The 24,049-nt window shown below is 47.9% G+C and overlaps 1 protein-coding gene across 1 annotated transcript in view; it reads left to right on the forward strand.

Moving 5' to 3' along the window:
• PSMD1 (proteasome 26S subunit, non-ATPase 1) overlaps window positions 1–24,049 on the forward strand; it is a 93,188-nt gene that overhangs the window by 56,949 nt on the left and 12,190 nt on the right. Inside the window, exons 17-19 of the mRNA XM_081190101.1 lie at window positions 3,850–3,964; window positions 8,338–8,454; window positions 20,021–20,123. Of these exons, the coding sequence (XP_081046227.1) occupies window positions 3,850–3,964; window positions 8,338–8,454; window positions 20,021–20,123 (335 nt within the window). The remainder of the gene's footprint in view (window positions 1–3,849; window positions 3,965–8,337; window positions 8,455–20,020; window positions 20,124–24,049) is intronic.

Consider the following 24,049-nt stretch of genomic DNA (forward strand, 5'->3'; position numbering starts at 1 on the left):
GGTGGTTGGTTACTGACTTAGCTGCCTTCCAAATGGGATTACATTCTTGGGGTGCCATTTTGTCTCTGAAGAGCACCCCATTACTTCAGTCTAGTGCATCCTGAACAACAACCAGCAAACTGACATTTCTAAATCACATAGAACAGCCTTCTTGCAGCCTGGTGCCCTCCAGATAGCTGGGGCTGGTGGGGGTTATAGTACAAAATTTAGGAAGGTAACCAGTTTGGGGATGTTTTGCATAGGGCCTGTTGCTTGGCCTAGAAAATGGTAGCGTGTAGCGATTTCTTGTTTAAGAAAACCACTTTTGTCTGAGTTACACCTGGAACATACATCCAGAATCCTCTGGGGCACAGACAGGTTGCTCATCAGGAGCATTTAAAGGAACCTCGTTCCCAGCTATGCCATCTGCCCATCTAGTTCAGATACGACTCCTCAGACTGACAGGGACTCTCCAGGGTCTTCCCCATCACCTGCTGCCAGTTATTTCTCTAAAAGCCAGGAATTGTCAGGTGCACAGGAGTTCATCAGCATACAACAAAAAGGAAGGTAGAAAGGGTCCCTGAGGAACGGATGGTCTCTTACACTGAATGTAGAATAGCTGCCTTGGAAGCAGATACACTTAACGATAATGCCGTCCTTGACAGATAACACTACTTTTGTACATTTGGAGTGTTATGGGCTAAAGCTGTCCTTTTCATCTGACATCCTTGTAAAGATTCAGGTTGTGCCGCTGTTGAGACAGCTGCCATTAAGACGCCGTGAGGCTACTGCAAAATAGGTTCGCATCCCTCCATTTCTAATTGTGGCAACAGGAAATTCACCCTTCCTCCTGTGAGGAGTTTGGTATTCTGCAGGTGGCTTTCAATAAGTACATTTGTTTTGGAAATTTCCATTATCGGTCCTGTGCGTCTGAAGAATAGCTATTTTTAGCGTGTGCAGGGGGCTAGATTTCTGGCTGGAGTGAAAATTAAATGTTTGCACCGTGCTTGAAAGTCTGCGGTTGCCTCTTACATGTTGGGGTCGGTTCTTTGCCACTGTGATGCGTGTGGATGTGCTGTTGCTGCCCCCTGTCGAAGTGTTAACTCTTTCACAGAGGAAAAGCTTTGTGCCTTCAATATTTTCAGAAGGCAAATGAGTCCATAGAAGCTTATGCCATAATAAACGCCTTAGCTCAGCGGTTCTCAACCTGTGGGTCCCCAGATGTTGTTGGACTACAACTCCCATCATCCCTGAGCTCTGGCCTTGCTAGCTAGGGGTGATGGGAGTTGTAGTTCAACAACATCTGGCGACCCACAGGTGGAGAAAGGCTGCCTTAGCTGAATGCTGTAAGACTCCGGGTTCTGGGGAACTGAGTAGCAAGTGATAGGATTTGATTTGAGAAGTCCCAAGGGACGTGTTTGAAATATCACTCCATTCTGGAACGGGGATGCTCACTTGACTTTCCAAGAACAAGTGTTCCTTTGAATTAAAGTATAATTCTCAGGAAAAAGACAGAACATCATGCACAAATGGTTTCATGATGAAGCAGGGTTATGGTTAGCTCAGAGGGTGGGGAAGGACGTTCATTTATAAAGGGCAGGACTTGAATTGCTGTTTCCCGCTTCTGAGCAATTACGGTTTAAGAAGAATGGGCACGTTTGTTGATAAAGACGGGTGACAAAAATGGTGAGGTTCCTGGAGACTCAAATCCTTGTAAGGAAAGAATGGAAAGCGTTTGGCTTGGAGAAGAGACTGCTTCTGTTGGTTAGAGCCTGGTGCTGATAATGCCATGGTTGCAGGTTCAGTTGCCATATGCTGCATATTCCTGCATCGCAGGGGGTCGGACTAGATGCCCCTCAAGATCCCTGCCAGCTCTGTGATTCCATGATTCTATGAAATAATACAGTGGCAATCTTCAGGTTTGGATTTAAATGATGGACCAATAATTTGCTCCAAAAGGAAGGTAGGGCCCAGACCTGTGGGTTCAAATTTCAAGGAAATCAGTGTAGATGAAATTGACGGGAGGGATCAGGCTGCCTCAGAAAGAGGTCAAGTCGCCACCTCTCAAGGATGCTGTCGGAGAGCCAGTCTTCTTCATCGCATGGGTTTGAACTAGAAGACCTTTGAGAACCCTTTTGACACGTTGTTGTTGTTGTTTAGTCATTTAGTCGTGTCCGACTCTTCGTGACCCCCTGGACCAGAGCACGCCAGGCACTCCTGTCTTCCACTGCCTCCCGCAGTTTAGTCAAACTCATGCTGGTAGCTTCGAGAACACTGTCCCACCATCTTGTCCTCTGTCATCCCCTTCTCCTTGTGCCCTCCATCTTTCCCAACATCAGGGTCTTTTCCAGGGAGTCTTCTCTTCTCATGAGGTGGCCAAAGTATTGGAGCCTCAGCTTCACGATCTGTCCTTCCAGTGAGCACTCAGGGCTGATTTCCTTCAGAATGGATACGTTTGCTCTTCTTGCAGTCCATGGGACTCTCAATAGTCTCCTCCAGCACCAGAATTCAAAAGCATCAGTTCTTCGGCGATCGGCCTTCTTTATGGTCCAGCTCTCACTTCCATACATCACTACTGGGAAAACCATGGCAAGGTGATGTCTCTGCTTTTTAAGATGCTGTCTAGGTTTGCCATCGTCTTTCTCCCAAGGAGCAGGCGTCTTTTAATTTTGTGCCTGCTGTCACCATCTGCAGTGATCATGGAGCCCAAGAAAGTAAAATCTCTCACTGCCTCCATTTCTTCCCCTTCTATTTGCCAGGAGGTGCGGGGACCAGCGGCCATGATCTTCATTTGACACCTTAGCATGGCTGATTTCATGGCTAGTGTACAGTACTGGGAAAGTGTGGTTGAGGGGATGTTATACTTTGCAAAGCAGCTGGCTTACAGAGTTCCTGATTTTAATGTTTCTTCATTGCTGTAGCCTTAATTGTTCTCCTTTTGTTTGTTTTCATAATGCCAAATTATATTCCATTTTCCCCCTCCTGTAAGAGGTTTTACTTGAAGGCTCCCATTCATTAAAGGACACTGTTTAGTGTGTGTGTGTGTGTGTGTGTGTGTGTGTGTGTTTAATGCAAGCAGATACTGATTCTAGGGTGCTGCTGCTCATACACTGGAATAGCCGACTCCCAGATACTGTACAAAGCATGGATTCTGCTGCAGTTTAGGCACTTGCTGAAAACCTTCTTTGCTTTGGTGTTCGATGGCTCATGACTTCAGCTGTTACAATTTTCAGTTTTTGGGCTGCTGTGTATGCCGTACTGTGTGCATTTTGTTTTTGTACATTACATTCTTTCTACTGCTGTAAACCACGGAAATACGTTTCTAATGACAAGTGGTCTACAAATATTTATAATAAATAATAAATTCTGATCTCTTTATGTGTGTTGAACTTGATTGAATAATTGCTGAAGTAATCGAAAGGCAAATGTAGTTTGTGTCCGGGCCCTAAAAACCTTTACTGTGAATGTTTAGGTTCATTTATTCAAAGCCTTGTCACTCCCTATCTTCAGAGCAGGTCGTTTGATGCCAGCTTTGAGCTGTTGTTTGAGAACAAAGTGACAAATAGCTTTATGTGTGAGGCAGTTTATCGTCCTCAGGCCTGTTCTAGCTTTAGAAAGAATTGCCTGGTACAGCTTGCCTTCACCCTGAACCTCCGTTCCCATCACCTTCTTATTTACATTACTAGTCAAAGTTGCCTCTTGCAGGCGGCAGCAGAATCCAAGCTATGTTTAGCAGAAATAAGTGTTGCTTCCTTTCCCTTTGGTTGCAAGACTTTGCTCCGTACTTTGCAGCTCTAAAGATGGGGTGCTCTTTACACTTCAGTGAAATGTAATTTCTCTCTTTGCTTTTCTCTTTTCTTCCTCCTTCAGGACTCCTGAACAGTGTCCAAGTGTAGTTTCCTTGTTGTCAGAAAGTTACAACCCCCATGTCCGCTACGGAGCAGCCATGGCCCTAGGAATCTGCTGTGCTGGCACCGGGAACAAGGTAAGGCCAACAGGCTTGCTGTCCTTCCTCTTCCATCAAGGCTGATACCCATACCTGAAGAATTCATGGTTGGAAGGAACTCCAGAAAGCCCACGCTGCCCATTAAGTCCACCATACAGTGTGCTCCACGTAATCATGCTTGTGTTAGGATTGCAGCATAAGACTTCAAAATAGAAAAATGGATCTGTCATCTGGTTTAAAGTCAATTTAATGTATACCGTATTTTTCGCCCCATAAGACGCACCGGCCCATAAGACGCACCTAGTTTTTTGGGGGGGAAATAAAGGAAAAAATTTTTATTTCCCCCCCCCCAGGTGCGCTGCGCTACACCAGGAGCTTGGGGCGTGCGGAGCTCAGCGCGCCCCAAGCTTCTGCGTGCAGGCAAGGTCTCCGCTAGCGTGGGAGAGCTGGGCGCCTCTCCCAGGGCTAGCGGACCCCTGCGCTAATCCAGAAGCTTGGGACGAGCTGAGGTCAGCGCGCCCCAAGCTTCTGCGTGCGCGCAAGCAGTCCGCTATCCTTGGGATAGCCGCGGGGCTCTCCCAGGGCTAGCGGATCGCTGCGCTACACCAGGAGCTTGGGGCGTGCTGAGCTCAGCGCGCCCCAAGCTTCTAGGTGCGCGCAAGCAGTCCGCTGCCGCCCCAAGCCTCGCGCACCGGGCGGGACCTCCTGCCGGGTGCGCGAGGCTTGCAGGCATTCGCCCGAAGCAGGGAGAGCCCTCCGGAGGGCTCCCCGTGCTTCGGGCGACGGGCTGCCGCCCCAAGCCTCGCGCACCGGGCGGGACCTCCTGCCAGGCGCGCGAGGCTTGCAGGCATTCGCCCGAAGCAGGGAGAGCCCTCCCCAGGGCTCCCCGTGCTTCGGGCGACAGGCTGCCTCCCCAAGCCTCGCGCACCGGGCGGGACCTCCTGCCGGGCGCGCAAGGCTTGCAGACACTCGCCCGAAGCAGGGAGAGCCCTCCGGAGGGCTCCCCGTGCTTCGGGCGACGGGCTGCCGCCCCAAGCCTCGCGCACCGGGCGGGACCTCCTGCCGGGCGCGCGAGGCTTGCAGGCATTCGCCCGAAGCAGGGAGAGCCCTCCGGAGGGCTCCCCGTGCTTCGGGCGACAGGCTGCCGCCCCAAGCCTCGCGCACCGGGCGGGACCTCCTGCCGGGCGCGCGAGGCTTGCAGGCATTCGCCCGAAGCAGGGAGAGCCCTCCGGAGGGCTCCCCGTGCTTCGGGCGACGGGCTGCCGCCCCAAGCCTCGCGCACCGGGCGGGACCTCCTGCCGGGCGCGCGAGGATTGCAGGCATTCGCCCCATAAGACGCACCCCGATTTCCCCTTCATTTTTGGAGGGGAAAAAGTGCGTCTTATGGGGCGAAAAATACGGTAATTTTTGAAGAAAAATACATCCTATCTTTGTTTTTAGGTGATACAGACACCATCTGACCAGTTTTTCCTCCCTAGGAGATAAAAGGGAATGGTTCCTAAAAAGATGCATGCTCTCTGCAGTTTTCCTAAGTACGTGTCAGGGTCATTTCTCAGCCAAAGGAATGCACACAGCAGATAGGCAACTCGTTATTGTCAAAGGTAACACTTACAGTCACTTCTACAACTCTGGATCCTGACAGACACCAGTTGAGTGTCTAGGCAGCTATTCCCAGGCCAATAATCTCAAATGGACTTGAACCGAGGGTCTTCATGGGCCACTGCTTTGCTGTTAGGCCTCCTGCAGACCAGCTCTTCATCTCTCTCTGCCTTTCCACCATGATCAGTTACTGGCTTTTCCTGTCTCTGTGTAAGCTGCCCCTTCCTGTTTGCAGACTCCCATATAACAGAGCATCTGCTACATTCAGCTCACGGATTCTGCTCTGTGCTTTTTTGCCCTTTCATATTCCTGCTTTACTTCACCTTCTGAGGATCTCCTCCGCCTTGCCACACTCTCACATGCTCTGCAGAAGCCTGATGTACCCGGATTAACTTTCCGGAATTGATTTACTCAACGACAGGCAGCACGCTGACATGTGTGCACCGGGCGAAGGGGGGCTGGAGTCTTGACTCGGGAGAGGGGGGCAGCGGTCTGTGGGGACCTGTACCAGCCAGGAGGCAAGAATCAGAGGCAGGAGAAGCGTCAGAGCCGGAGGAAGAGGCAGGCCAGGCAAGTGAAGGGCCAGGTGCTTCCTCACCCTCGCTTGCACCACTGTCTCCCAGAACCAGGAGAGAACTGAAGAGGGAAGAGCAGAGTCACCTTTCACGCAGGCGTAGTCTCATGTGATGTGCACGGAAGGTACATAAACTGGTGGAGAGAGAATGGAATGGTCCCCTGTTGCTGATGGACCTGGGAATAGCTGCCTCAATGCTAGATTGGTGTTTATAGGTCTCCAGAGCTGCAGGAGCAACTGTAAGTGCTCTTTGACAATAACAAGTTCACTCTCTTGACTGGGAAGTGCCCCTGGTATTTTACTTTGCTTCTCCAACCCACAAATCCATTATGCCTCCTTTTTCAGACTCCTTGGTCCATTTTCGAAGAGGCTTTTCCTTTTAAAGATCTGGATCTTCCTCTCCTCCCTGCGCCAGGGCATGCTCTCTCCACCAGACAGTGATGTGGACTAAGCACCTATGTTGCAGGAAGGGTGGAGTAAGCCCCGGTTTTACCCCCTCTTTGTAGTGCGAGCATCTGCCTGTAGTGGACAAAAATGGTCAGCCGTTTGGTATTCATAGTCTGAGTCTGTTTTATTTCTCAATTTGTATGGGCAGGATAATAGAACCTGCTTGGCTGCAGCTCTGTACTTTTTTATTGTTTATTTCTAAAATAAAGGATCTTGAGCATCTGTTTATATCAGTGTGTCTTCCAGGGCCTGCATCAACCTATTTTAAAGGCCAAGTTAATATTTTAGAACTAGGGAGATTGGAAACGGAGTTAAGCTTTTAGTTAGGCCAAAGAGGCACTTCCTCACGCATCCGCTATAAATAGGCATGAACTCACGCAGTGTCACAGATTAGGCCTGGGCCAATAAATGCACAAAAATACAACTCAGCCTTGTAAAAGGCCATATAATTAGAGCAAAGGGTTTTGGAAAGCTTGTGCTGTGAAAGAAACAAAAAGTTCAGAATAATAACCCCTTGTACCCTAAACCTGTACTTCATCAGCCTGTCTTTTATTTAAGACATGGCTTCTTCAGGTGATTTTTAAATCTGATTCTGTCAAGGATGCTATAGTAGTTGGATTTCCTGTGTCAGCCTGGCGGGTGGGGGGCAATGGACTGCACGCCCTTTGAGGTCTCTTCCACCTCTCTGATTCTAAGTGGGTCATCAGATCCATTTTCCAGCTCTAAAGCGGGTTAGTGAGTAAATTTGGCATGGAATGTATGCGTACTCAGCTGCTCCTGGGAATCCCCACAGTGCTGATTCAGGTGTGTAAGAGGCTGAGGTTCCTACATCCCATTCTGTGCTAAGAGTATTGCCCTCTGATGCACATCATCATGTCCTGGGTTTTTATCATCAGATGTAGAAAAATTACTTTCCAGGCCTTCAACTAGGTTTGCACCAAATTCCAAGTTTCTGTGTGGTGTGAGGTGGGGTGGTTTTTTTGGGGGGGGGGGAGTGTGCAAATACCCAGTTTTTCTAACAATCTGAGTGCGTTTGAATTACATAATACCACATTTCAGCTTTTAGTCACATGGAGGTACACAATTTTGATACCCCTATAATTGATGAAGTCATCCGTGTGTTTTGGACTTTAAAGTGTTGTCGTTTAGTCGTGTCCGACTCTTCGTGACCCCATGGACCAGAGCACGCCAGGCACTCCTGTCTTCCTATAAAGTATTTCCATACATTTTAGATGTTCCCTCCTTTTCCTCACATGCTTCCCCTCAACCCAGGTTCTTAAATTTTTAGAGGTCCAATTCAGAGACTGCTCCTTTGAGAGAGCTGAAAGTGTAATTGGGGAATAGGATTTTCTCAGTGTGAGCCCTGAGGCACATCAATGAGTCAACTAAAGTGCATTGATGTTCAAGGAGCTCATCAAGCCTGGTAGTGGTGAGACAAAACAAAACTCCCCGTTGCCTAAAATAGGCATCATTTATAGCATCAGATAAATTGCTTACCTGTCACACCTAAGCTTCTAACAAACACAGATTTCCTTCAGGAAAGTGTTAAATCTCCCTTCTGTTTTTGAGCTTAAATTGAGGAAATACTTTTTAGAAAACAGTAATCACTGTTTTCACACCCTTTGCCCTGTTATCCGTGTGGTGGGCAAATATATCAATCTCAATAAAAATAAGCAAAGCTCTATTCCGTGGCCTTCTTGAAGATCCTAATCTGATAATCCTGATGAAAGCCTGGTGTTTAAAAAGTAATACAGTTAATATTATGTGTGCTCTTCTTTTTTTCTCCGAATAGGAAGCAATTAATTTGCTCGAGCCGATGACAAATGATCCTGTGAACTATGTGCGTCAAGGCGCTTTGATTGCGTCTGCCCTTATCATGATCCAGCAGACAGAGATCCTCTGCCCAAAGGTGAGTAATGGATCTTCAGCCAGGGAGGTATGCAAGAGAGAAAAGCCCTTGGCTGAAGGAGACAGAAGCTGCTGCAGCCCTGCAATAGCAGTTGCTTTAGCAGGTGGCATTCTGCAAGGAACAAAACGTCATTTTTGTAACGATATTTGAGTTCAGTAAATTGCAAGAGATGCTTGGGCGTGAGTATCATTATATCAAAGTGTGCCATCTCCAAGGAGCTACCGTTGTTGCTGTCCAGGGGACAGAAACCTCACAGAAACGCTCCTCTTTCCCCAGGCAAACTGCTGAGGTCGCTGTTTTAAACTTGGAGCAGTTTTCATTTTACCGCCTCTTTGAGTGGACTATTGGTCTTTCAGTTTGCATTCAGTAGCATGTTTGATTTTACACCTTTCCCTGGTTTATGACTCGGCCTTCAGTGCAAGGAAAAGCTAAACAGGAGAGTAAAAACTCTTCAGAGACCAAAGCCATAGGCCCAGCACAGGAAGATGACCAACTGGATGGATCCATTGCCCAGTTATGAAACAGCAGAGCTCTGGAGGCCTTTGGTGCGAATGCGGTGATTTGATGGGGACAATCAGCATACCCAAGGAATGTTTACTTCTTAATGGGTCCTCCATGCAGAGGAATGTGCTGAAGTTCATTTCTAGTCTCCAGTGGCAAACAGGCAGCCTCTTGGAACTCTGATTTTGGCTCAGGAGCACATTTCTCTCCCAGTCTCGATCGTGGGATGGCCGCCCACAGTCCTTCCCAGGCTAAATGAAGCTTTGGTTCATACCACGCAGCCTGAGAAGGCTGTGACGGAGCATTGTGTTGGTGACTCATTTTTCAGGACGTCGCTTTCTCAAACTTCCTTGGAAGCGCTGCTCTCTGGGATATTGCCCTGCATTTTTTTACTGAATTTGGAGGTTTCTTTCACTTCTGTATAGCAGGGCTGTACGTGGGCCCATAGTCCATACTAATAAATAGCATGTGTGAGCATATCTTGTGTCTGGTACGAAGGTTTTGTAACCTAGCCATACTGGATTTCCTGGAACAGGCCACCATTCTAAATTGTTGTGCAAATTTTTGAAGTGTAACTCTCTTCTTTAAAAATAGCACCTTGTCCTGGGAAACGACATGCTTGGCTTTCTGGGAAAGGCGTCCTGGATTTAAGTTGTTGCAGCAATGTAAAAAAGTAAAATGCCTTCTCGAAACGGCAGTTTAAAAAGTAATATTCTTTCTCAGTGTAGGTTGGGGTAGATTCAGTTTAAAACAACCCACCTGTAGCATAAGACATCTGAGAACATCCACATGTAAAAGCCTCCCTGTTTGTACAAAAGTGCTAAGCAAGAGGCCTTGGCAAGCATCCTACCAGGTTGATCCAACTCTCTGATGCATGTAATGTCATTAGTTAATAGATCCGATGTAAAAGCCTCATCCTGTTCCTTTGCATGTTAGACTTGGGAAATTGGGAGGCATCTACTGAACGTGAGCACAGCTCTCTCCCTTTCCTGCTGCTACTGCTCTCCCCGCATATTGTGCCAGTGGTGCGCTATGTGATATGCAAGACGACGCAGAAGGGAGAAGCTGCCTGTCTAGAGTTCCTGCAGTCTACAGAAGATGGGCAAGAAAGGTGCTGGGCATTGGAGATCTGTACTTTGTAATCATTACTGGGGCTAAGATATGGGGGAATAGCCGAAGAGCTTCTGTGGTTCAGGAAAGGCTGAGGAAGAAGGCTACCTTGATCATTGGGGTAGTGTGTCTGGCTGTTAACCAGAAGGTTGGTGGTTTGAGTCCAGCCAGGGGCAGCTGTGGGCAGGATTCCTCCATGCAGGGGATTGGACCAGATGATCCATAGGGTCCCTTTCAATTCTATGATTCTAGGGCTGTCTGTACTCCAGACTTTTTAAAAATAAATGTGTAAGCTGTATAAATCATTTAAATCAAGACGAGTTACATGATTTTGCCTATTTTACATTATTCTGACCCACCACAGAGTTTTTCCAGGCAGGGGGAGTGGCAAGGAGCTGAAGCTCTGCACTCTGAACATGGGCAGTTTTATCCTGCATCTCTTCTGGCACCTGGGACATTGCCCACACTGTGTCAAGCCTGCCACAAAACCCTTAAGGACTAAAAACTTGATTTTTTAAAAACGGGGAGCAAGAGATTCTCAGAAAGCTGAACCAGGTATAACATTTTAATGCTTCAGCTTTCTTTGGTTCCTGTGAAGTTGGAGCAACATATGTTCTCGATTAAGTAAAATGCTGTGTTTTGAAACCCTAGGCAGAGATAGAAAGCATCTTCAGATTTCATTGGCCAATAAAACACTGAACAAGTGCGGTCAAGATTGAAAGCAAGGCAGTTGTAAGTGCAGTGTAGTCTCTAAACCAGTATGCAATATTTTAAAGTGCACATGTCATACAGACAATATTGGTGTTTGTTCCTTAAGCTTACCCGCAGGATTGGCCCTGCCACTTGTTTTACTGGATGCAATAGGGGTGAAGCCTCATTGAAAATATGTCTGGATTTTTAAGCCAACCTGTACAAAGAACCAGGAAAAATTATTATCCTTGGTCGACCATACCAATGGGCACCACAGCCAAACACAGTGTGCATCATTCCTATCTATTTCTGAACAAAAGGAGAGGCTCATGAGGCGCTATCGCTTTCTGGCACTTGGTTTGTAAAGCAATGCAGAGTTCTTATCAGGTGAAGAAAGCTCACTGAATATGATCAGCTCGGAAGAGCAAGGCCTGTCTTGTTTGCTAATGGTTTTATGCAAGCCGCTTTGGGATCCTTTTCAGCAGTGGAGTAGGGTGTAAATGCTTTACCTAATCGTCTATGAATACAGCTGAGGATGGGGAAAGTGGAACCTGATCTGGATGAGCTCATGGATTACACTAGAGAGCAAGTAGAGTCAACTGCAGGATAATAAGCCCACCTGCTTGATGCTGTTGTCTTACTGGCTTGCCACAGAAGAAGGAAAGAGGGTGGGTATTGGTTGATCCAAAGCAGATATCTGTACAGCTCGGAAGACATGGGAGCAATTAGCATCTTTGATTTTCAAAAGATGAACTAGATCGAGTGGAGAGTTAGTCTTAGTGCAGTGGAGCATAATGTTGGACTTGGAAGACCTGTGAAGCTGGACTCACTTCAAGGCCCTGGCAGATCCAGACATTCTTGGCACCAGTACCCCATCCATAAAATAGGAATGATGAATTTTCCCTTGGGGTGGTGGAAAAACAGAATTAAATGCAGGGCCAGCCCAAGACATTTCAGCACTTGAGGCGGACCCCAAAATGGCTCCCCCCTGCCCGCCAGGGAAGAAAGGGTAAGAGAGGATCCACATCTGTGATCGGGAACAAGGGAGGAAGCAAATCAACAGCAAGATCTGCTGGTCCAGTGGATTCTGCCACCTGAGGCAGTTGCCACGCTTTGCCTCATGGGTGGGCCGGCCCCAATTAAATGTTGTGGGGGGTAGGGTTGTGGCACTGCAGTAAATGCAGCCTGCCGTGGGGGGTTCAAACCCAAGCTGCTTTTGCTCTGCATAGCATTACTAAAAGACCTGCATCTAGCCACACAAGTCACATTATTTTGCAATTGGCTGTGTAAATTGAGAGCCATTATGATGAAGTGGATTGGGTGTTGGATCTGAACCGGGGAGACCTGGCTCCAGATCCCTACATGTGCATGAAGCTCACTGTGAATTGGCCTGGGCAAACCTACCTGGACCCCAAGATGTAAGAGATAACACAAAGCTTTTATAGTATGCTGAGCTCAAGCACACACTCTCTGCCTGGCTTCCCACAACTGCTGTTCCTTTGGCTTCTTTGTTGCTTTGCAGCCCCTTTCATGGTGCTGGTTCTAGCCTTCAGAGGACCAGTTACCTGCTCCCATGTAGGGCTGCCTGGGAATTGAGATCAGTGCCAGAAGCCCTTGCTCTCAGCGCCATCTCAGGAGACTCGGCAAGTGAACATGACCCTGCACTGCCCTCCCAGTTGGAATTGACCCAGCTCCCTCTTCATGTGGCATCTACCAGAAACAGAACACACCTTTACTTCAAGGGGGGGTTTCTTTGTGAGTGAAACTAGCCAAGTCGTATTCTTGCTAATTTTAATGTAGAACATAACCGACTCTTGCAGCTGCCAGGCTTGTGTTTTTGTTTTTAAGTTTTTAGTTGCATTTCCATTTTACTGATCATATTATATTAGTAATATATCCAATATTCTGTGGTATCCAACGAGTGTGTCCTGTCAGCATAAGGATCAATGCTTGCTCAATTAAACTTTCCTCTCCTGGCCCCCACACCCTGCACCCTTCCCCAAATCTGCTTCAGGGGCTTGGGGGAACCCCAAAAACAGATTTAAGGGGTGATCAGGCATTGGGGGGGGGCACTTCCATTGTGCAAGCAGAAATCCTTACACTGATAGGACATGCTGGTGGTATTACCATCCTGTGCTTTCATGGTTTTGTTGTATACCACTTTGATTACTTTTAATAAAAGGGCAGGCTATAAGTTTGTTATTAACCTTCCCTGCAGTGAGTGGCCACAGTGTTGGTGGTTGCTGTTGCGTTGGCTGGTGTTGGGGGGCTTGCCCTCGCTTCACTCAGGGCAATGGGGAGGGCAAGCAAGTCTGGCTGATGCACCCTCAGACATTCCCTGGAATCCCTGCGCTCCTGTGGCAGGTAGCACAGCGTTCCTCGCCAAAAGGATTGACGCGGACTTCGGCAGCCGGAATGCAGAAAATGCAGGAGCCGGTGCTTCTGAGCAACATCACGTAGTCCATAAAGCCTGTCAGTTGCACAATGGAATGGCAAAAGTGCTTCATTTCCAGGAGCCGCTATGAGCTGTCGAGAGTGAGCCGTCCTGACAGTTGGAGCTATAAACTGAGCTGCCGTGTTTGGGGAGCAGCCTTCTGGGGCTGTATTTCATTGCTGGCTCCACTGCAACTTAGCTGAATATAACCTGAGTGGCAGATTCAGTGGGCAGCTATTGATCACATCCTCTTGCTTCCTCTTACGAGCTTCCTTTTGAAAAGTGGCGCTGATGGACGCTCCACCATGTGTCAGTCCAGCAAGAGCAGGGGCTTTTAAAGACATTTTCAGGCAGAAGTTGGGAAGACCTCCTTTGACCTGCAGTGCATCTCAACCGGGCCTGGAGCCAATCCCCACGATGGCTGATGGTGTTGGGGAAAATAGTGCCCTGGTTTCTCCCTTGCAGCTGCTTATTGTGGTAGCTTAAAGCAGTAGTGGGGGACACGGGTGGCGCTGTGGTGTAAACCACTGAGCCTTGAGCTTGGCGATCGGAAGGTTGGCGGTTCAAGGCCCCATGACAGGGTGAGCTCCTGTTGTTCGGTCCCAGCTCCTGCCAACCTAGCAGTTCAAAAGCATGCAGTGCAAGTAGATAAATAGGTACCACTCTGGCGGAAAGGTAAATGGCATTTCCATGCTCTGCTCTGGCTTCGCCAGAAGCGGCTGAGTCATGCTGGCCACATGACCCGGGAAAACTATCTGCGGAAGCGTACAAATGCCGGCTCCCTTGGCCTGTAGAGTGAGATGAGCGCTGCAACCCCAGAGTCATTCGCAACTGGACTTAACTGTCAGGGGTACCTTTACCTTTACCTAAAGCAGCAGTGGTCAACCAGGTGCTTAGAGGGTATTTATTTTCTGCGTTTATATCTCACCTTCCTTACATCCCAGAAGCCAAGGGTTCCCAGGCCGTCCACACATCTAGGCACTGAGCAGAACTAGACCTGCTTAGCTTCAACAAGGTTGTGGCCTCCTGTGCTTTCAGAACATATCCTCAGACATGAGGGCTCCCGGAGTTTGTACCACAAAGCCAGCTCAGAACTTCACCAGGCGTTGGGAGGAGATAGGACAACTCTGGGCTTCAGGTGTTCGTTAGGCCCTCTCTCCCAAGTATGTCTGTGTTGCGGAGGCATAAAACCAGGGTTTGCGGCACAAAACTGGCTTGGAATTTTGACATAAGCAACGCTGGTTTATGTGTGTTCAGCAGGATCCTGCTTTTAATATGTCAGTGCGTACTTATAGGTAGTGCCACAGAACAGAACACAATTTTGATTTTTGAAGGGTTTTCTGGGATTGGACAGTTTGCAATTAGCTTGGTTACTTTCTCTAAGGCATTGAGTGGGCTGCTGTTCAGGTCTCAACCAGCCTGTTTAATTTTGACCCCTCAGCAGTAAAGCCTGGCTAGTGGAATTCCTTTTGACTTGAAGGCTTGCTGTAGACGATCCTTGCGCCTGGTGGACTCTAGAGGAAGAGATTGTGGCATTTGCTCTGCAGTGCCGTGAACAAGATAGCCATGGCGGTTTGCTTTAACACCACAGTTGGTAGCCTTTTTTTAAACGCAGGAGCTGAGCTGTTCTGGCTTTCGTCAGCCATTTGAGGTGGTGAATGGCCTGCCGCAAATGAAGTGGAGTGAATTGCTGCCTGTCTTCCACCGTTGCCCTGGACGCCACCCAAATGTACCCCAGCAGGCCTTTTTCTAAGGCCGTAAAACTTCAAAGAGACATGGAGTTCTGTCGAGAGGGTGGAGGGCACGCAACCCACAGACAGGTTTCGTACCTTGCTCTAAAAATATCGCCGTGTGGCCCATCTTTCCCAGTTCTGGTCTTCTGGCCTGGCAGACCTAAAGAGCTGGCAGTTAACCACAACGGTAGGGTGTCTAGAATAGATGTGGATGGAAGGAGGGATTTGGAGGTAGTCTTGCTGTGAAGGGAAGTGCTGTTGTGCACCCCCCATTCATTTCGGGGGGGGGGGGGCTGAGAACTTCAGTCTGCAAGCCACCATCCCAGTGGGCTGCAATCCCTGCTGTTAATTAGAGGAAGAGGGGATACTAAATCATTTAGATTTTTCTCTTTGGGCACCCACCCCATCCAGGGTTATACTGTAGGATTCACAAGCTAGCAAATGTAGGCTTTATGAACACGGCTGTGTGCATTATGCCCTTGGCGTGGCAGGGAGTTGAAATTCTGCACTTGAAATTCAGCACCAGGAGACATTGGGTTCTGCAACAGGTATAAATCATTTCACTTGGCAGAATTTATTCTCCAGTTTTTACTATTTTGCATATGTCTTGCTTTATTAGTCAAAGGGGAAGGGGGCGGAGTTTTGCCCAAGCCACCTCTGGTTTCTGCGGAGTCTTAGCAGACATTGCCCCATAAGTTTCCAAGCACATCTTGCGCTGTCCCATGAGGAATTGAAACATGCTGATGGGGGGGGGGAGTGTTAAATGTGAAGCCTGAGTTTTTTGGGAAGGTACATTCTGCGTCCAGTATTCTGTGGGCTTTCTGTGCTCCCCTGGAATTTGTGGGTTTAATGTGGAGTTTCCTTCAGGTGCTGCACAACTCTTTGCTGGAGCAATTGTATCAATAGGCTGGGTCTGAAATATGCCAAAGAATGCAGAGACAACAGCAAAGGTTCTTTTGCAGTCTCTGGCTGCTTTACATGTCAACAGGGCACCAAAGTACCATCTTTGAGTTTCCGCCACACACCTTTTTGGCTTTTGTTCTTTGTAGAACTTGCAACATGTATAGCAGCCGAAGGTAGTTTGCAAAAATTCCCCTCTCTCCCTCTTTTTTGGTTTGATTTCCAGGCCGAAAGCAGGCAGGCCATTTTTAATGTAGGAAAAGCCTCTTTCTGTGGAGAGGGTTAGGATAGTGGTGGGGAACCTGGGGGCCTCAGGATAATGGTTAGACTCCACTTCCCATCAGCCCGAGCCAGTGTGGCCATTGGTCAGGGATGATGGAATTTGTAGTCCAGGGACATCTAGACAGCATCAGGCCCACATCATACTCTATGAATTTCTCACTTAAAATGCACATACACCCAGAAATGCAAAAGCACAAATCAATGTAATCCTGTGGAACATTTAGTAGGGCCCTCATTGTTAAAAATGAGTCGTGCCTCTAGTTTACTCAGGTCAGTAATTCCCCAATTGCGTGCCACGGTGATGTTTGCATGCAGCAAGAAATTGAATAAACGCTGCGATGATGAATCCCAAGGTCTCCGAAAAGGCTGCTTGCTGGGTATATGCATGATTCATCACAGCTCTAGCCACTCCCCTTTTCAGTCAGTCTCCCCTTGCAGGTACAGAGATAGAAATCTGACACACGTGCGCAGTGAATGTGATTGGGTGCAGGAAAGCAAGCAGAACTGCCTAACACCTGAGAGGGGGTTGCTTGCTGCATCTCTGTGTGAGTGGCTGTTCTAGAAGGCCCTTTAGATCAGGGACTTGGGCAACAAAAAGGGGGTGGGAGATACGGGTTCCTCTGTGGTGTGTGATTCTTCTGTGTTCAGATGACCGGCATGCTTAAGCTCTCAGAACCGACTCTGGCATTGTCATCAATCACCTCCCAGTCGGATGTGGCTTGCCAGTCCCTGGACTACATCCTAGAGCATCACTGGTGGCGCTGAATAGCTTCCATACCCAAGTGCCGTGTTGCAGGGATCCAGCCAGCCCTCCCATCGTATGCAGAGCCCTTTGCTGTCAGACTACAGACGCCAGTGTGAACATTAGCAGATCTGCGGAATGTCTCCCAGCTCCGGCCGTGATCTGTTTCTCTGAAGATTTGATTACGGTGTGGATTCTAGATCATGGCCCATGTGGCTAGCAACTTTTTTCTCTATCTTTTTTTTTATTTTCAGAGTTTATAGCAACTGTCAAGGTCTTATAAACAACATGAGCCCACATGTTCTGGAAGCCACAGGAATGAAGAGGCAGCACCCTGGGCAAAAAGCAACCTGGTTTTAATCTGTCTTCCACGTGCTGCAATGCCTTTTGGTTTCTGTCTCTCCCCGCTGACACCCCCCCCCCCCAGCACAAAGTGTTGAAAGAAGCTCAAGCACAACATCCCCTGCTCTGCTGGAATATTTTAGGCTTTTATGTGTTCCCTCCCTCATAAGCAGAATCTCGTACCGGGGGAAGAATTTGGCACCCTGAGAACATCAGTTGTTGGGAAGAGCTGTAAAACTTTCCCTTGTTGGGCTGGCATTCAACATCTGGATTAAGCTGGCATGTGTGCAGGAGGGTAACTTTAATTTCACTGGTGTGGTGGTCTTATTATGTGTGTCTTTTTAAAAATGAATCGTTTGCCCATTCTGAGCCGCCAGGAAGGAATGGAAAAAAGAATCATGGAGTTGGAAGGGACCACACCGGTCATCTAATCCAGCCCCCTGCAACGCAGGAATCTTTTGCTCAATATGGAGCTCGAACCCACAACTCTGAGATCAAGAGTCTTGTGCTCTGCTGACTGAGCTATCCCAGGAGGAATTGGAACTGTGTAAATTTTAAACCACAAAAAAGTTGTCATATGTGTGTGGTATATGGTGGGAGAAACGTGCTAAGAGGAAGGCACGCTTGGCAAATCCACACCGTGATGAACTCTCACCCGGAAACCAATGTCCCCACTGTGGAAGGACATGTGGATCCACAATTGGCATCCACAGTCACGGACTCATTGTTAAAACCGTGTTTATGGAAGACAATCTTACTCGGCTACGAGTGATAGAAGAAGAAGAAGAAGATGTGGTGGTGGGAGAGATGTTGTTGTTGTTGTTTAGTCGTTTAGTCGTGTCCGACTCTTCGTGACCCCCTGGACCAGAGCACTCCAGGCACTCCTGTCTTCCACTGCCTCCCGCAGTTTGGTCAAGCTCATGCTGGTAGCTTCGAGAACACTGTCCCACCATCTTGTCCTCCGTCATCCCCTTCTCCTTGTGCCCTCTATCTTTCCCAACATCAGGGTCTTTTCCAGGGAGTCTTCTCTTCTCATGAGGTGGCCAAAGTCTTGGAGCCTCAGCTTCAGGATCTGTCCTTCCAGTGAGCACTCAGGGCTGATTTTTTTAAGAATGGGGAGAGATAACTTTAGATAAATTTACTTGTGATTCATATAGAATCATAGAACTGTACAGTTGGAAAGGGACCCCTTGGGTCATCTAGTCCCCTGCAATGCAGGAATCTCAACACGCCGTCCCCCATCCAATTTGAAACCATACTGGACCCTGCTTAGCTTGGCAAATGTGCTATCAGTTTTATTGCTGCACCACTGCTGTTGCCAGTGACAGTCAGTGTTGCAGATGCCTTCTAAAAATGGCGATGGCATGTGTGCTAGGCTTCTCCAAGGGTGGGACCCTCAGGCCTATAGTTGTTAAATATCTGCCTATCAGACACCAATGTTTGTCATGGGACCTTGATGGGCAATTTATATAGGCAAAGTTACAGTGGGAGGGAGCAGTTGAGCCCCAGAGAAGTGCCAGGAGTGCAGATGGCTAGCCTGCGCTTCTGCGTCAAGCCACTCCACCTCCCTGCCTCCGGGACACGATACAGGTGCCCTGTTTCTTTTGTACTTGATTTATTTCAGACTACATCCGACTCCTTCCTAAAGGAGATCTGGAAAGCACTATAAAGTAACAGAAAACAATAGAAAACAGGGACACTCTCAGCAGCTCGGAGTAACTAAGAGGGCACAAAAGCCCAATTAATCAGAGTGACACAGGCCCAGGAAGGTATCCTCTTTGCAGAAAACTCTGGGGTGAATTCCTTGTCCCTGCCCTTGTTCTCTGAGACAGGGAAGCTTGTGGAGCTAAGCCCTGTGTAAATGCCCATGGGGGGAGGAGAGGGGAGCACTTAAAGTCCTCGTTAGTCTTTTAGTCAGTTCGCCCCCCACCAACCGGAATTTGTTAAGAGACTTCAAACCCATCCAGGGAAATAAATGCCGAATGCATGTAAAGCAGTTTCCTTGTTTTCTTTCGTCGTGGGCTTTTACGGAAACGCCGCTCCATTCATTACTCTAAAGCAATTCTAAGCATGCGGAGGAATTGGCTTAGGAAGGAATCATATTAGCGGCTTCCATAATTTGGTTTGATTTATTAGAGAAAATTGAGTAACGGGGAGGAATTGCATCCTGCCTTTGGAACATTCTTTCTGCCCTTGTCCAGAAATGTACAGGCTGACTTTGTTGACTCCAGCGCTAGGATTTTCCTTCTTATGGAAGGCAAGAGAGGAATGACAGCCCCTGCAGCCTAGGAAGATATTACGCCATTATTATTATTATTGTTGTTGTTGTTGTTGTTGTTGTTGTTGTTGCTACTGATTCATGCCATCCGGTTCAGATTAGCACTTGGTCAGATGGTTAAACCCAGGATTCAGTTTGCTACTAAAGGGCAAGGAGAATGGCAGGTGTGTTTTGAACATAGTCTTCCTAGATAAGTGTGATCTAGCGCTTGGAGTCTCAGACCTAGATGAGGACCTGGGAAACCCGGGTTCAGATCCCCACTCAGGCAAGAAAGGCCACTGGATGCCAGTCACTGCCTCTCTGAGCCTCACCTGCCTTGTAGGCTTGTTGTGAGGATGAAATGGAGTGAGGGAAAATGTATGTATGCCACTTTGAGCTCATTGGAGGAAAGGTGGGATATAAATGGAACGGTGAATGAATAAACCAATTTGTTTAAAGGATCACAGAATTGTGTTTGGAATCCCCTGCACCTTGATGGGTTTCCCTTCTGCAGTTTTGTTTTGTTTTGTTTTATAGTTGTGTTTCAAACCTTGCCCTTCTCTTCTCTCTTGCAGGTCAGCCAGTTCAGGCAGCTCTATTCCAAAGTCATCAACGATAAACACGACGATGTGATGGCCAAGTTTGGAGCAATCCTGGCTCAGGGCATATTGGACGCAGGTGATTTCTGCTGCTGCAAGGAGGTGTTGGGCTCAGTCAATTCCTTTTCATTTTATTGTTCAATTTGCTGAACAAATCGGTTGGAACATGCAGACTTGCACGAAGCCCAGTGTAAGGTTTTCCCTAGCCACGCTGATCTCTCCACTTCCCCCCACAGAATGTGTACCTTGCCGCCGTCCTTGTTTTCCTTTAAGTACTTTGAATGATTATGAAATTATGGTAATGGGTCTATTTGTATAGTCCTATCAGTATGCACAGGGCTTTACAGATTGCCCATCTTGTGTGCCGTAGCAAAGCAAAGCGAGGCATTGTGTCCTTGGATAGTCAAGACTCTGTCTTGAAGCACCTGCGATCATTATGGACGTGTGTCATTTCCAGGATTCACAGGACAGCTTTTTTTTTTTTTTTAAGGATCCTGACCTTTGATGTGCATAGGGATGCTCCTGGTGTGGAGACTAAAAGCTAGCAGATTTGTTAATACCTAATATTTAGAATTTGCGAAGAGTGGACAGTGCTTCATGTGTATTATCTCAGTAATCGTTACAACAGCCCTGCAAGTTAGAGGCTGAGTCCTGTAGCTGGATCAGACCCAAAGGGGGGCACTGTTGAAAAGCAAGATAATATCCTGGATCACACCAAAGGAGCCTCTATTGCAGCTTCCTGTTCTCGCAGTGACCAACTAGATCCCTCTGGGAAGCCCACAGGCAGGACCTGAGTGCAACAGCGCACTCCCCAGCAACTGGTGCTCAGAGCCATGCTGCTTCCGACTGGGGGACCAGGGCATAGTCTTTGTGGCTGGTAGCCGTGGATGGCCATACCTTGCATGGATTGGTCCAAGCTCCTTTTAAAGCTGCCCTGGTTGGTGGCCACCCCAGATGATGTTCACCCTCATTTTGCAGAAGCTGAGAGATGCTGGCTTCCCTGAGGCCTCCCCACAGAATTCATGGCAGCTTTGAGCGGTCAAATGCATCTGCAAGGGGCAGCAGCAGTCCTTAAGGCTCCTCGGTTTCTATCTTGCATTAAGCTCCTGCACCCAATCTGCAGTCGCTGTCCACCCTGCTTTGGATGTCTTTGTCGCATTCGTAAGCAACTCATTAGTCCCCCGAGTTGTTAAAGCACCAATAGCACATCAGCAACACGAAGAGCCAAATGAGATTCTGTCTTTTGGATTTTATTGCTTGCGTGAATCACTTGGCTGACACGTCCTGAAATTGGACCCGCCTCGGGTTGTTGGTTGTCTGGACAAACAGGGCTGACCTTTCTTCTCAGAAATGCATATCTCAGGTTGTCCCTACATTGTCACAGAAGATTTACAGCTGCCTGCTGATGGGAAGACGTGGTTTTCTGTTTGAGGGATGGAGTGATAACATCTCGGGGGTTGGGGACCTTATTTCTCAGCTCCCATAGAGCATTTCCAGGCCACAGAGTTCCATGTGACTTGATCTCCAGAACTCCAGATCTTTCTGGGAGAAAGGCATCTATAAATCTCTCTGGCTGTAACTCAGCCTTCTCCAAGCTTCTGCCCTCCAAATGTTTTGAACTGCAATTCCCATCAGTCCCAGCCAGCACGATTTTGGCAGCTAAGCGTTGGTTAAAGGTGAGAAAGGTGGGCAAGCCAGAAAGGATAAGTTGGGATGCTACCAGTGCGTGAACCAATCATGGGGAGGAAAATGCAGGGTGGCAGTTTTGTTTCATTTTCAAAATTGTCCAGAGTTGAGAATGAATGTGCAGAGGAAAGGAAAGACAGCAAATAAACCAGTTTCCTGCTTCTGAGCAGAGTGCTGTACGAGTTATGTGAACAAGTTGGCTTTGAAAGTGGCAGAATGTGGCTACAGAAAAATCACTCTTTACCAGCTCAGCACAAATTGATCTTGAGTTGGAAGAATTCCTAGCAATCCTGTTTTCTGAATTGCTTCTAAGCCCTGTGTCAACCCTTGTCCCTTCAACCCCTGGCGATGCTTCTGAGATGAGCAGCAGAGCAAGATCGCATAACTTTCCTGCTCCCAGACAGGCCCTGAGGACAGGGAGCCAAGAGAAAGTTTGGGTGTCATGCAAAGAGAACAGAAACTGTGAGAGTGTGAATGCAATGCTTGAGGGCTGAGGTCACCTTCTCCAGAAATGACAAGATTTTAGGCAGGCGAAGTCAAGAGGCTAAATGTTGAAAAATAAAATTCCAAAGTTGTTTAAACCAAAGTCATGATGGGTTTCAGCAGGGTGTGCTTGGCCCGTGGACACAGCCTGAAGCCTGTGTGTGTGTGTGTGTGTGTGTGTGTGTGTGTGTGAGAGAGAGAGAGAGAGAGAGAGAGAGAGAGAGAGAGAGAGAGAGAGAGATCTCACTACTCATTAGCAGGGAGCCCCTTCCCAACTTAAGCAATCCAGAGTGATCCTGTAGAACTCAACTATACTGCACCCTTTTCAGAATACACCTTACAAATTCAGAACTTTCCGGTCGCTCTGGTCATGGTGTTTACTTTCTGGCCAAATCTGGACCATTACCAGCCTTGCAGCTGCACTCCCAGGCAGGTCTGCTACAGGTCTGATGGCTTGGGGGGACCTCCATAGTCATAGTCTCCCCCCCCCCATGTAAAAGGGCTTGAAGTTTGATTGCATCTTAAATAGATTAGGCCCACTGCCCTCTGCCTCATCAGCAGCAATAAATATGCCGGTGGCCTTCTTCAGCTCCCGTCTGCCTAACTGGTTGGAAGCCCTGAAAATCCGATTGACACCTTCCCACTCCCTCTGTGGGCCTAAGCTTTCTGTTTGGCTTTGGCTGGGAGCTTCTGCGTTGCATCAACCTGATGAGCTCTCTGATCACTGCTTTGCAAGGATGAAATTAAGGGGTTTGGTTATCTGGCAGGATTAATTCTGCTGCTGAGATTTATAACCCGTAGGAAGAAGGAAGTAGAATCTGAAGCGGCTTCTGGTCGAGAGGGGGAATGTAATCTCTTGCAGACTTTCCCCTTCTTCCTAGTTTAGTTATTAGGCACAGGAAGATCGGAGGTTTCTGGATGGGGGGAAAGGATGGAGAAGTAATTTTGCTTCCAGGCAAGTGGACATAAGGGAGAAGGAAAGAGAATGGAGCAGAGAGATACTCATTTATTTGTATTTATTATTTTCATTTAGAAAAAAAATATAAACCTCTTAGAAAAAGTCTCTTAAGTGGTGTACAGTATATAAATTAATTAGCAACAATACAAAGATGAAATCAGCAGAGCCTACATATCTGGATTATACCTCTGACTAGTATATCAGACATTCTGCCACATACCTTCATGACAGCTGAGTCAAATCTCTGTATTCCGAGCAAGTTACCTCAGAATTCCTGGTGTTGGAGGGGAAATAATAAAGGAGACATGTTATTCTTAAGTTCCGAGAAACATCTGGCTGACGACTGCTTGCAAAGCCCGTCACTAAGCTAGAGCAACGGATTCTTTGATCCTGCAGAGCTTCTTTTGCATTCTTAGCCGCTTTCCAAGTGCTCACTGTGGTCGGTTCCTAGAGAGGGATCATAGAATCGTAGAGTTGGAAGGGACCACGGGGGTCATCTAGTCCAACCCCCTGCAATGCAGGAATCCTTTGAGGGGCTTGAACCCACGACCTTGAGTTTAACAGCCCCATGCTCTGCCCCCTGAGTTACCCCAGTGTTTCTAAGAATGACCGGCCACATCAGGCAAATGATGGCTACCACTCACTCTGAATGAGGATTTGCAAGAATTGTTCTAAGTAGGTGAACAAAAAGCGGTTGGCTTGTTAGCCCTGCGCCAGCCTTCAGCAACCTTGCAGGGACACGGAATTGTAGCCCAAAACATCTGCTGGGCACCAGATTGGGGAAGCCTGGTTTATGCCCAGTTGACTTGACACGGGTGGGAGTGAGGAGGGTGAACTCTTTCTACTGTCTTGTTCCTCCCGGTTTGATTTCCTTTTAC

Source organism: Podarcis bocagei (assembly GCF_964188305.1).
Source record: "Podarcis bocagei genome assembly, chromosome: 4".
NCBI classification, from domain to species: Eukaryota; Metazoa; Chordata; class Lepidosauria; order Squamata; family Lacertidae; genus Podarcis; species Podarcis bocagei.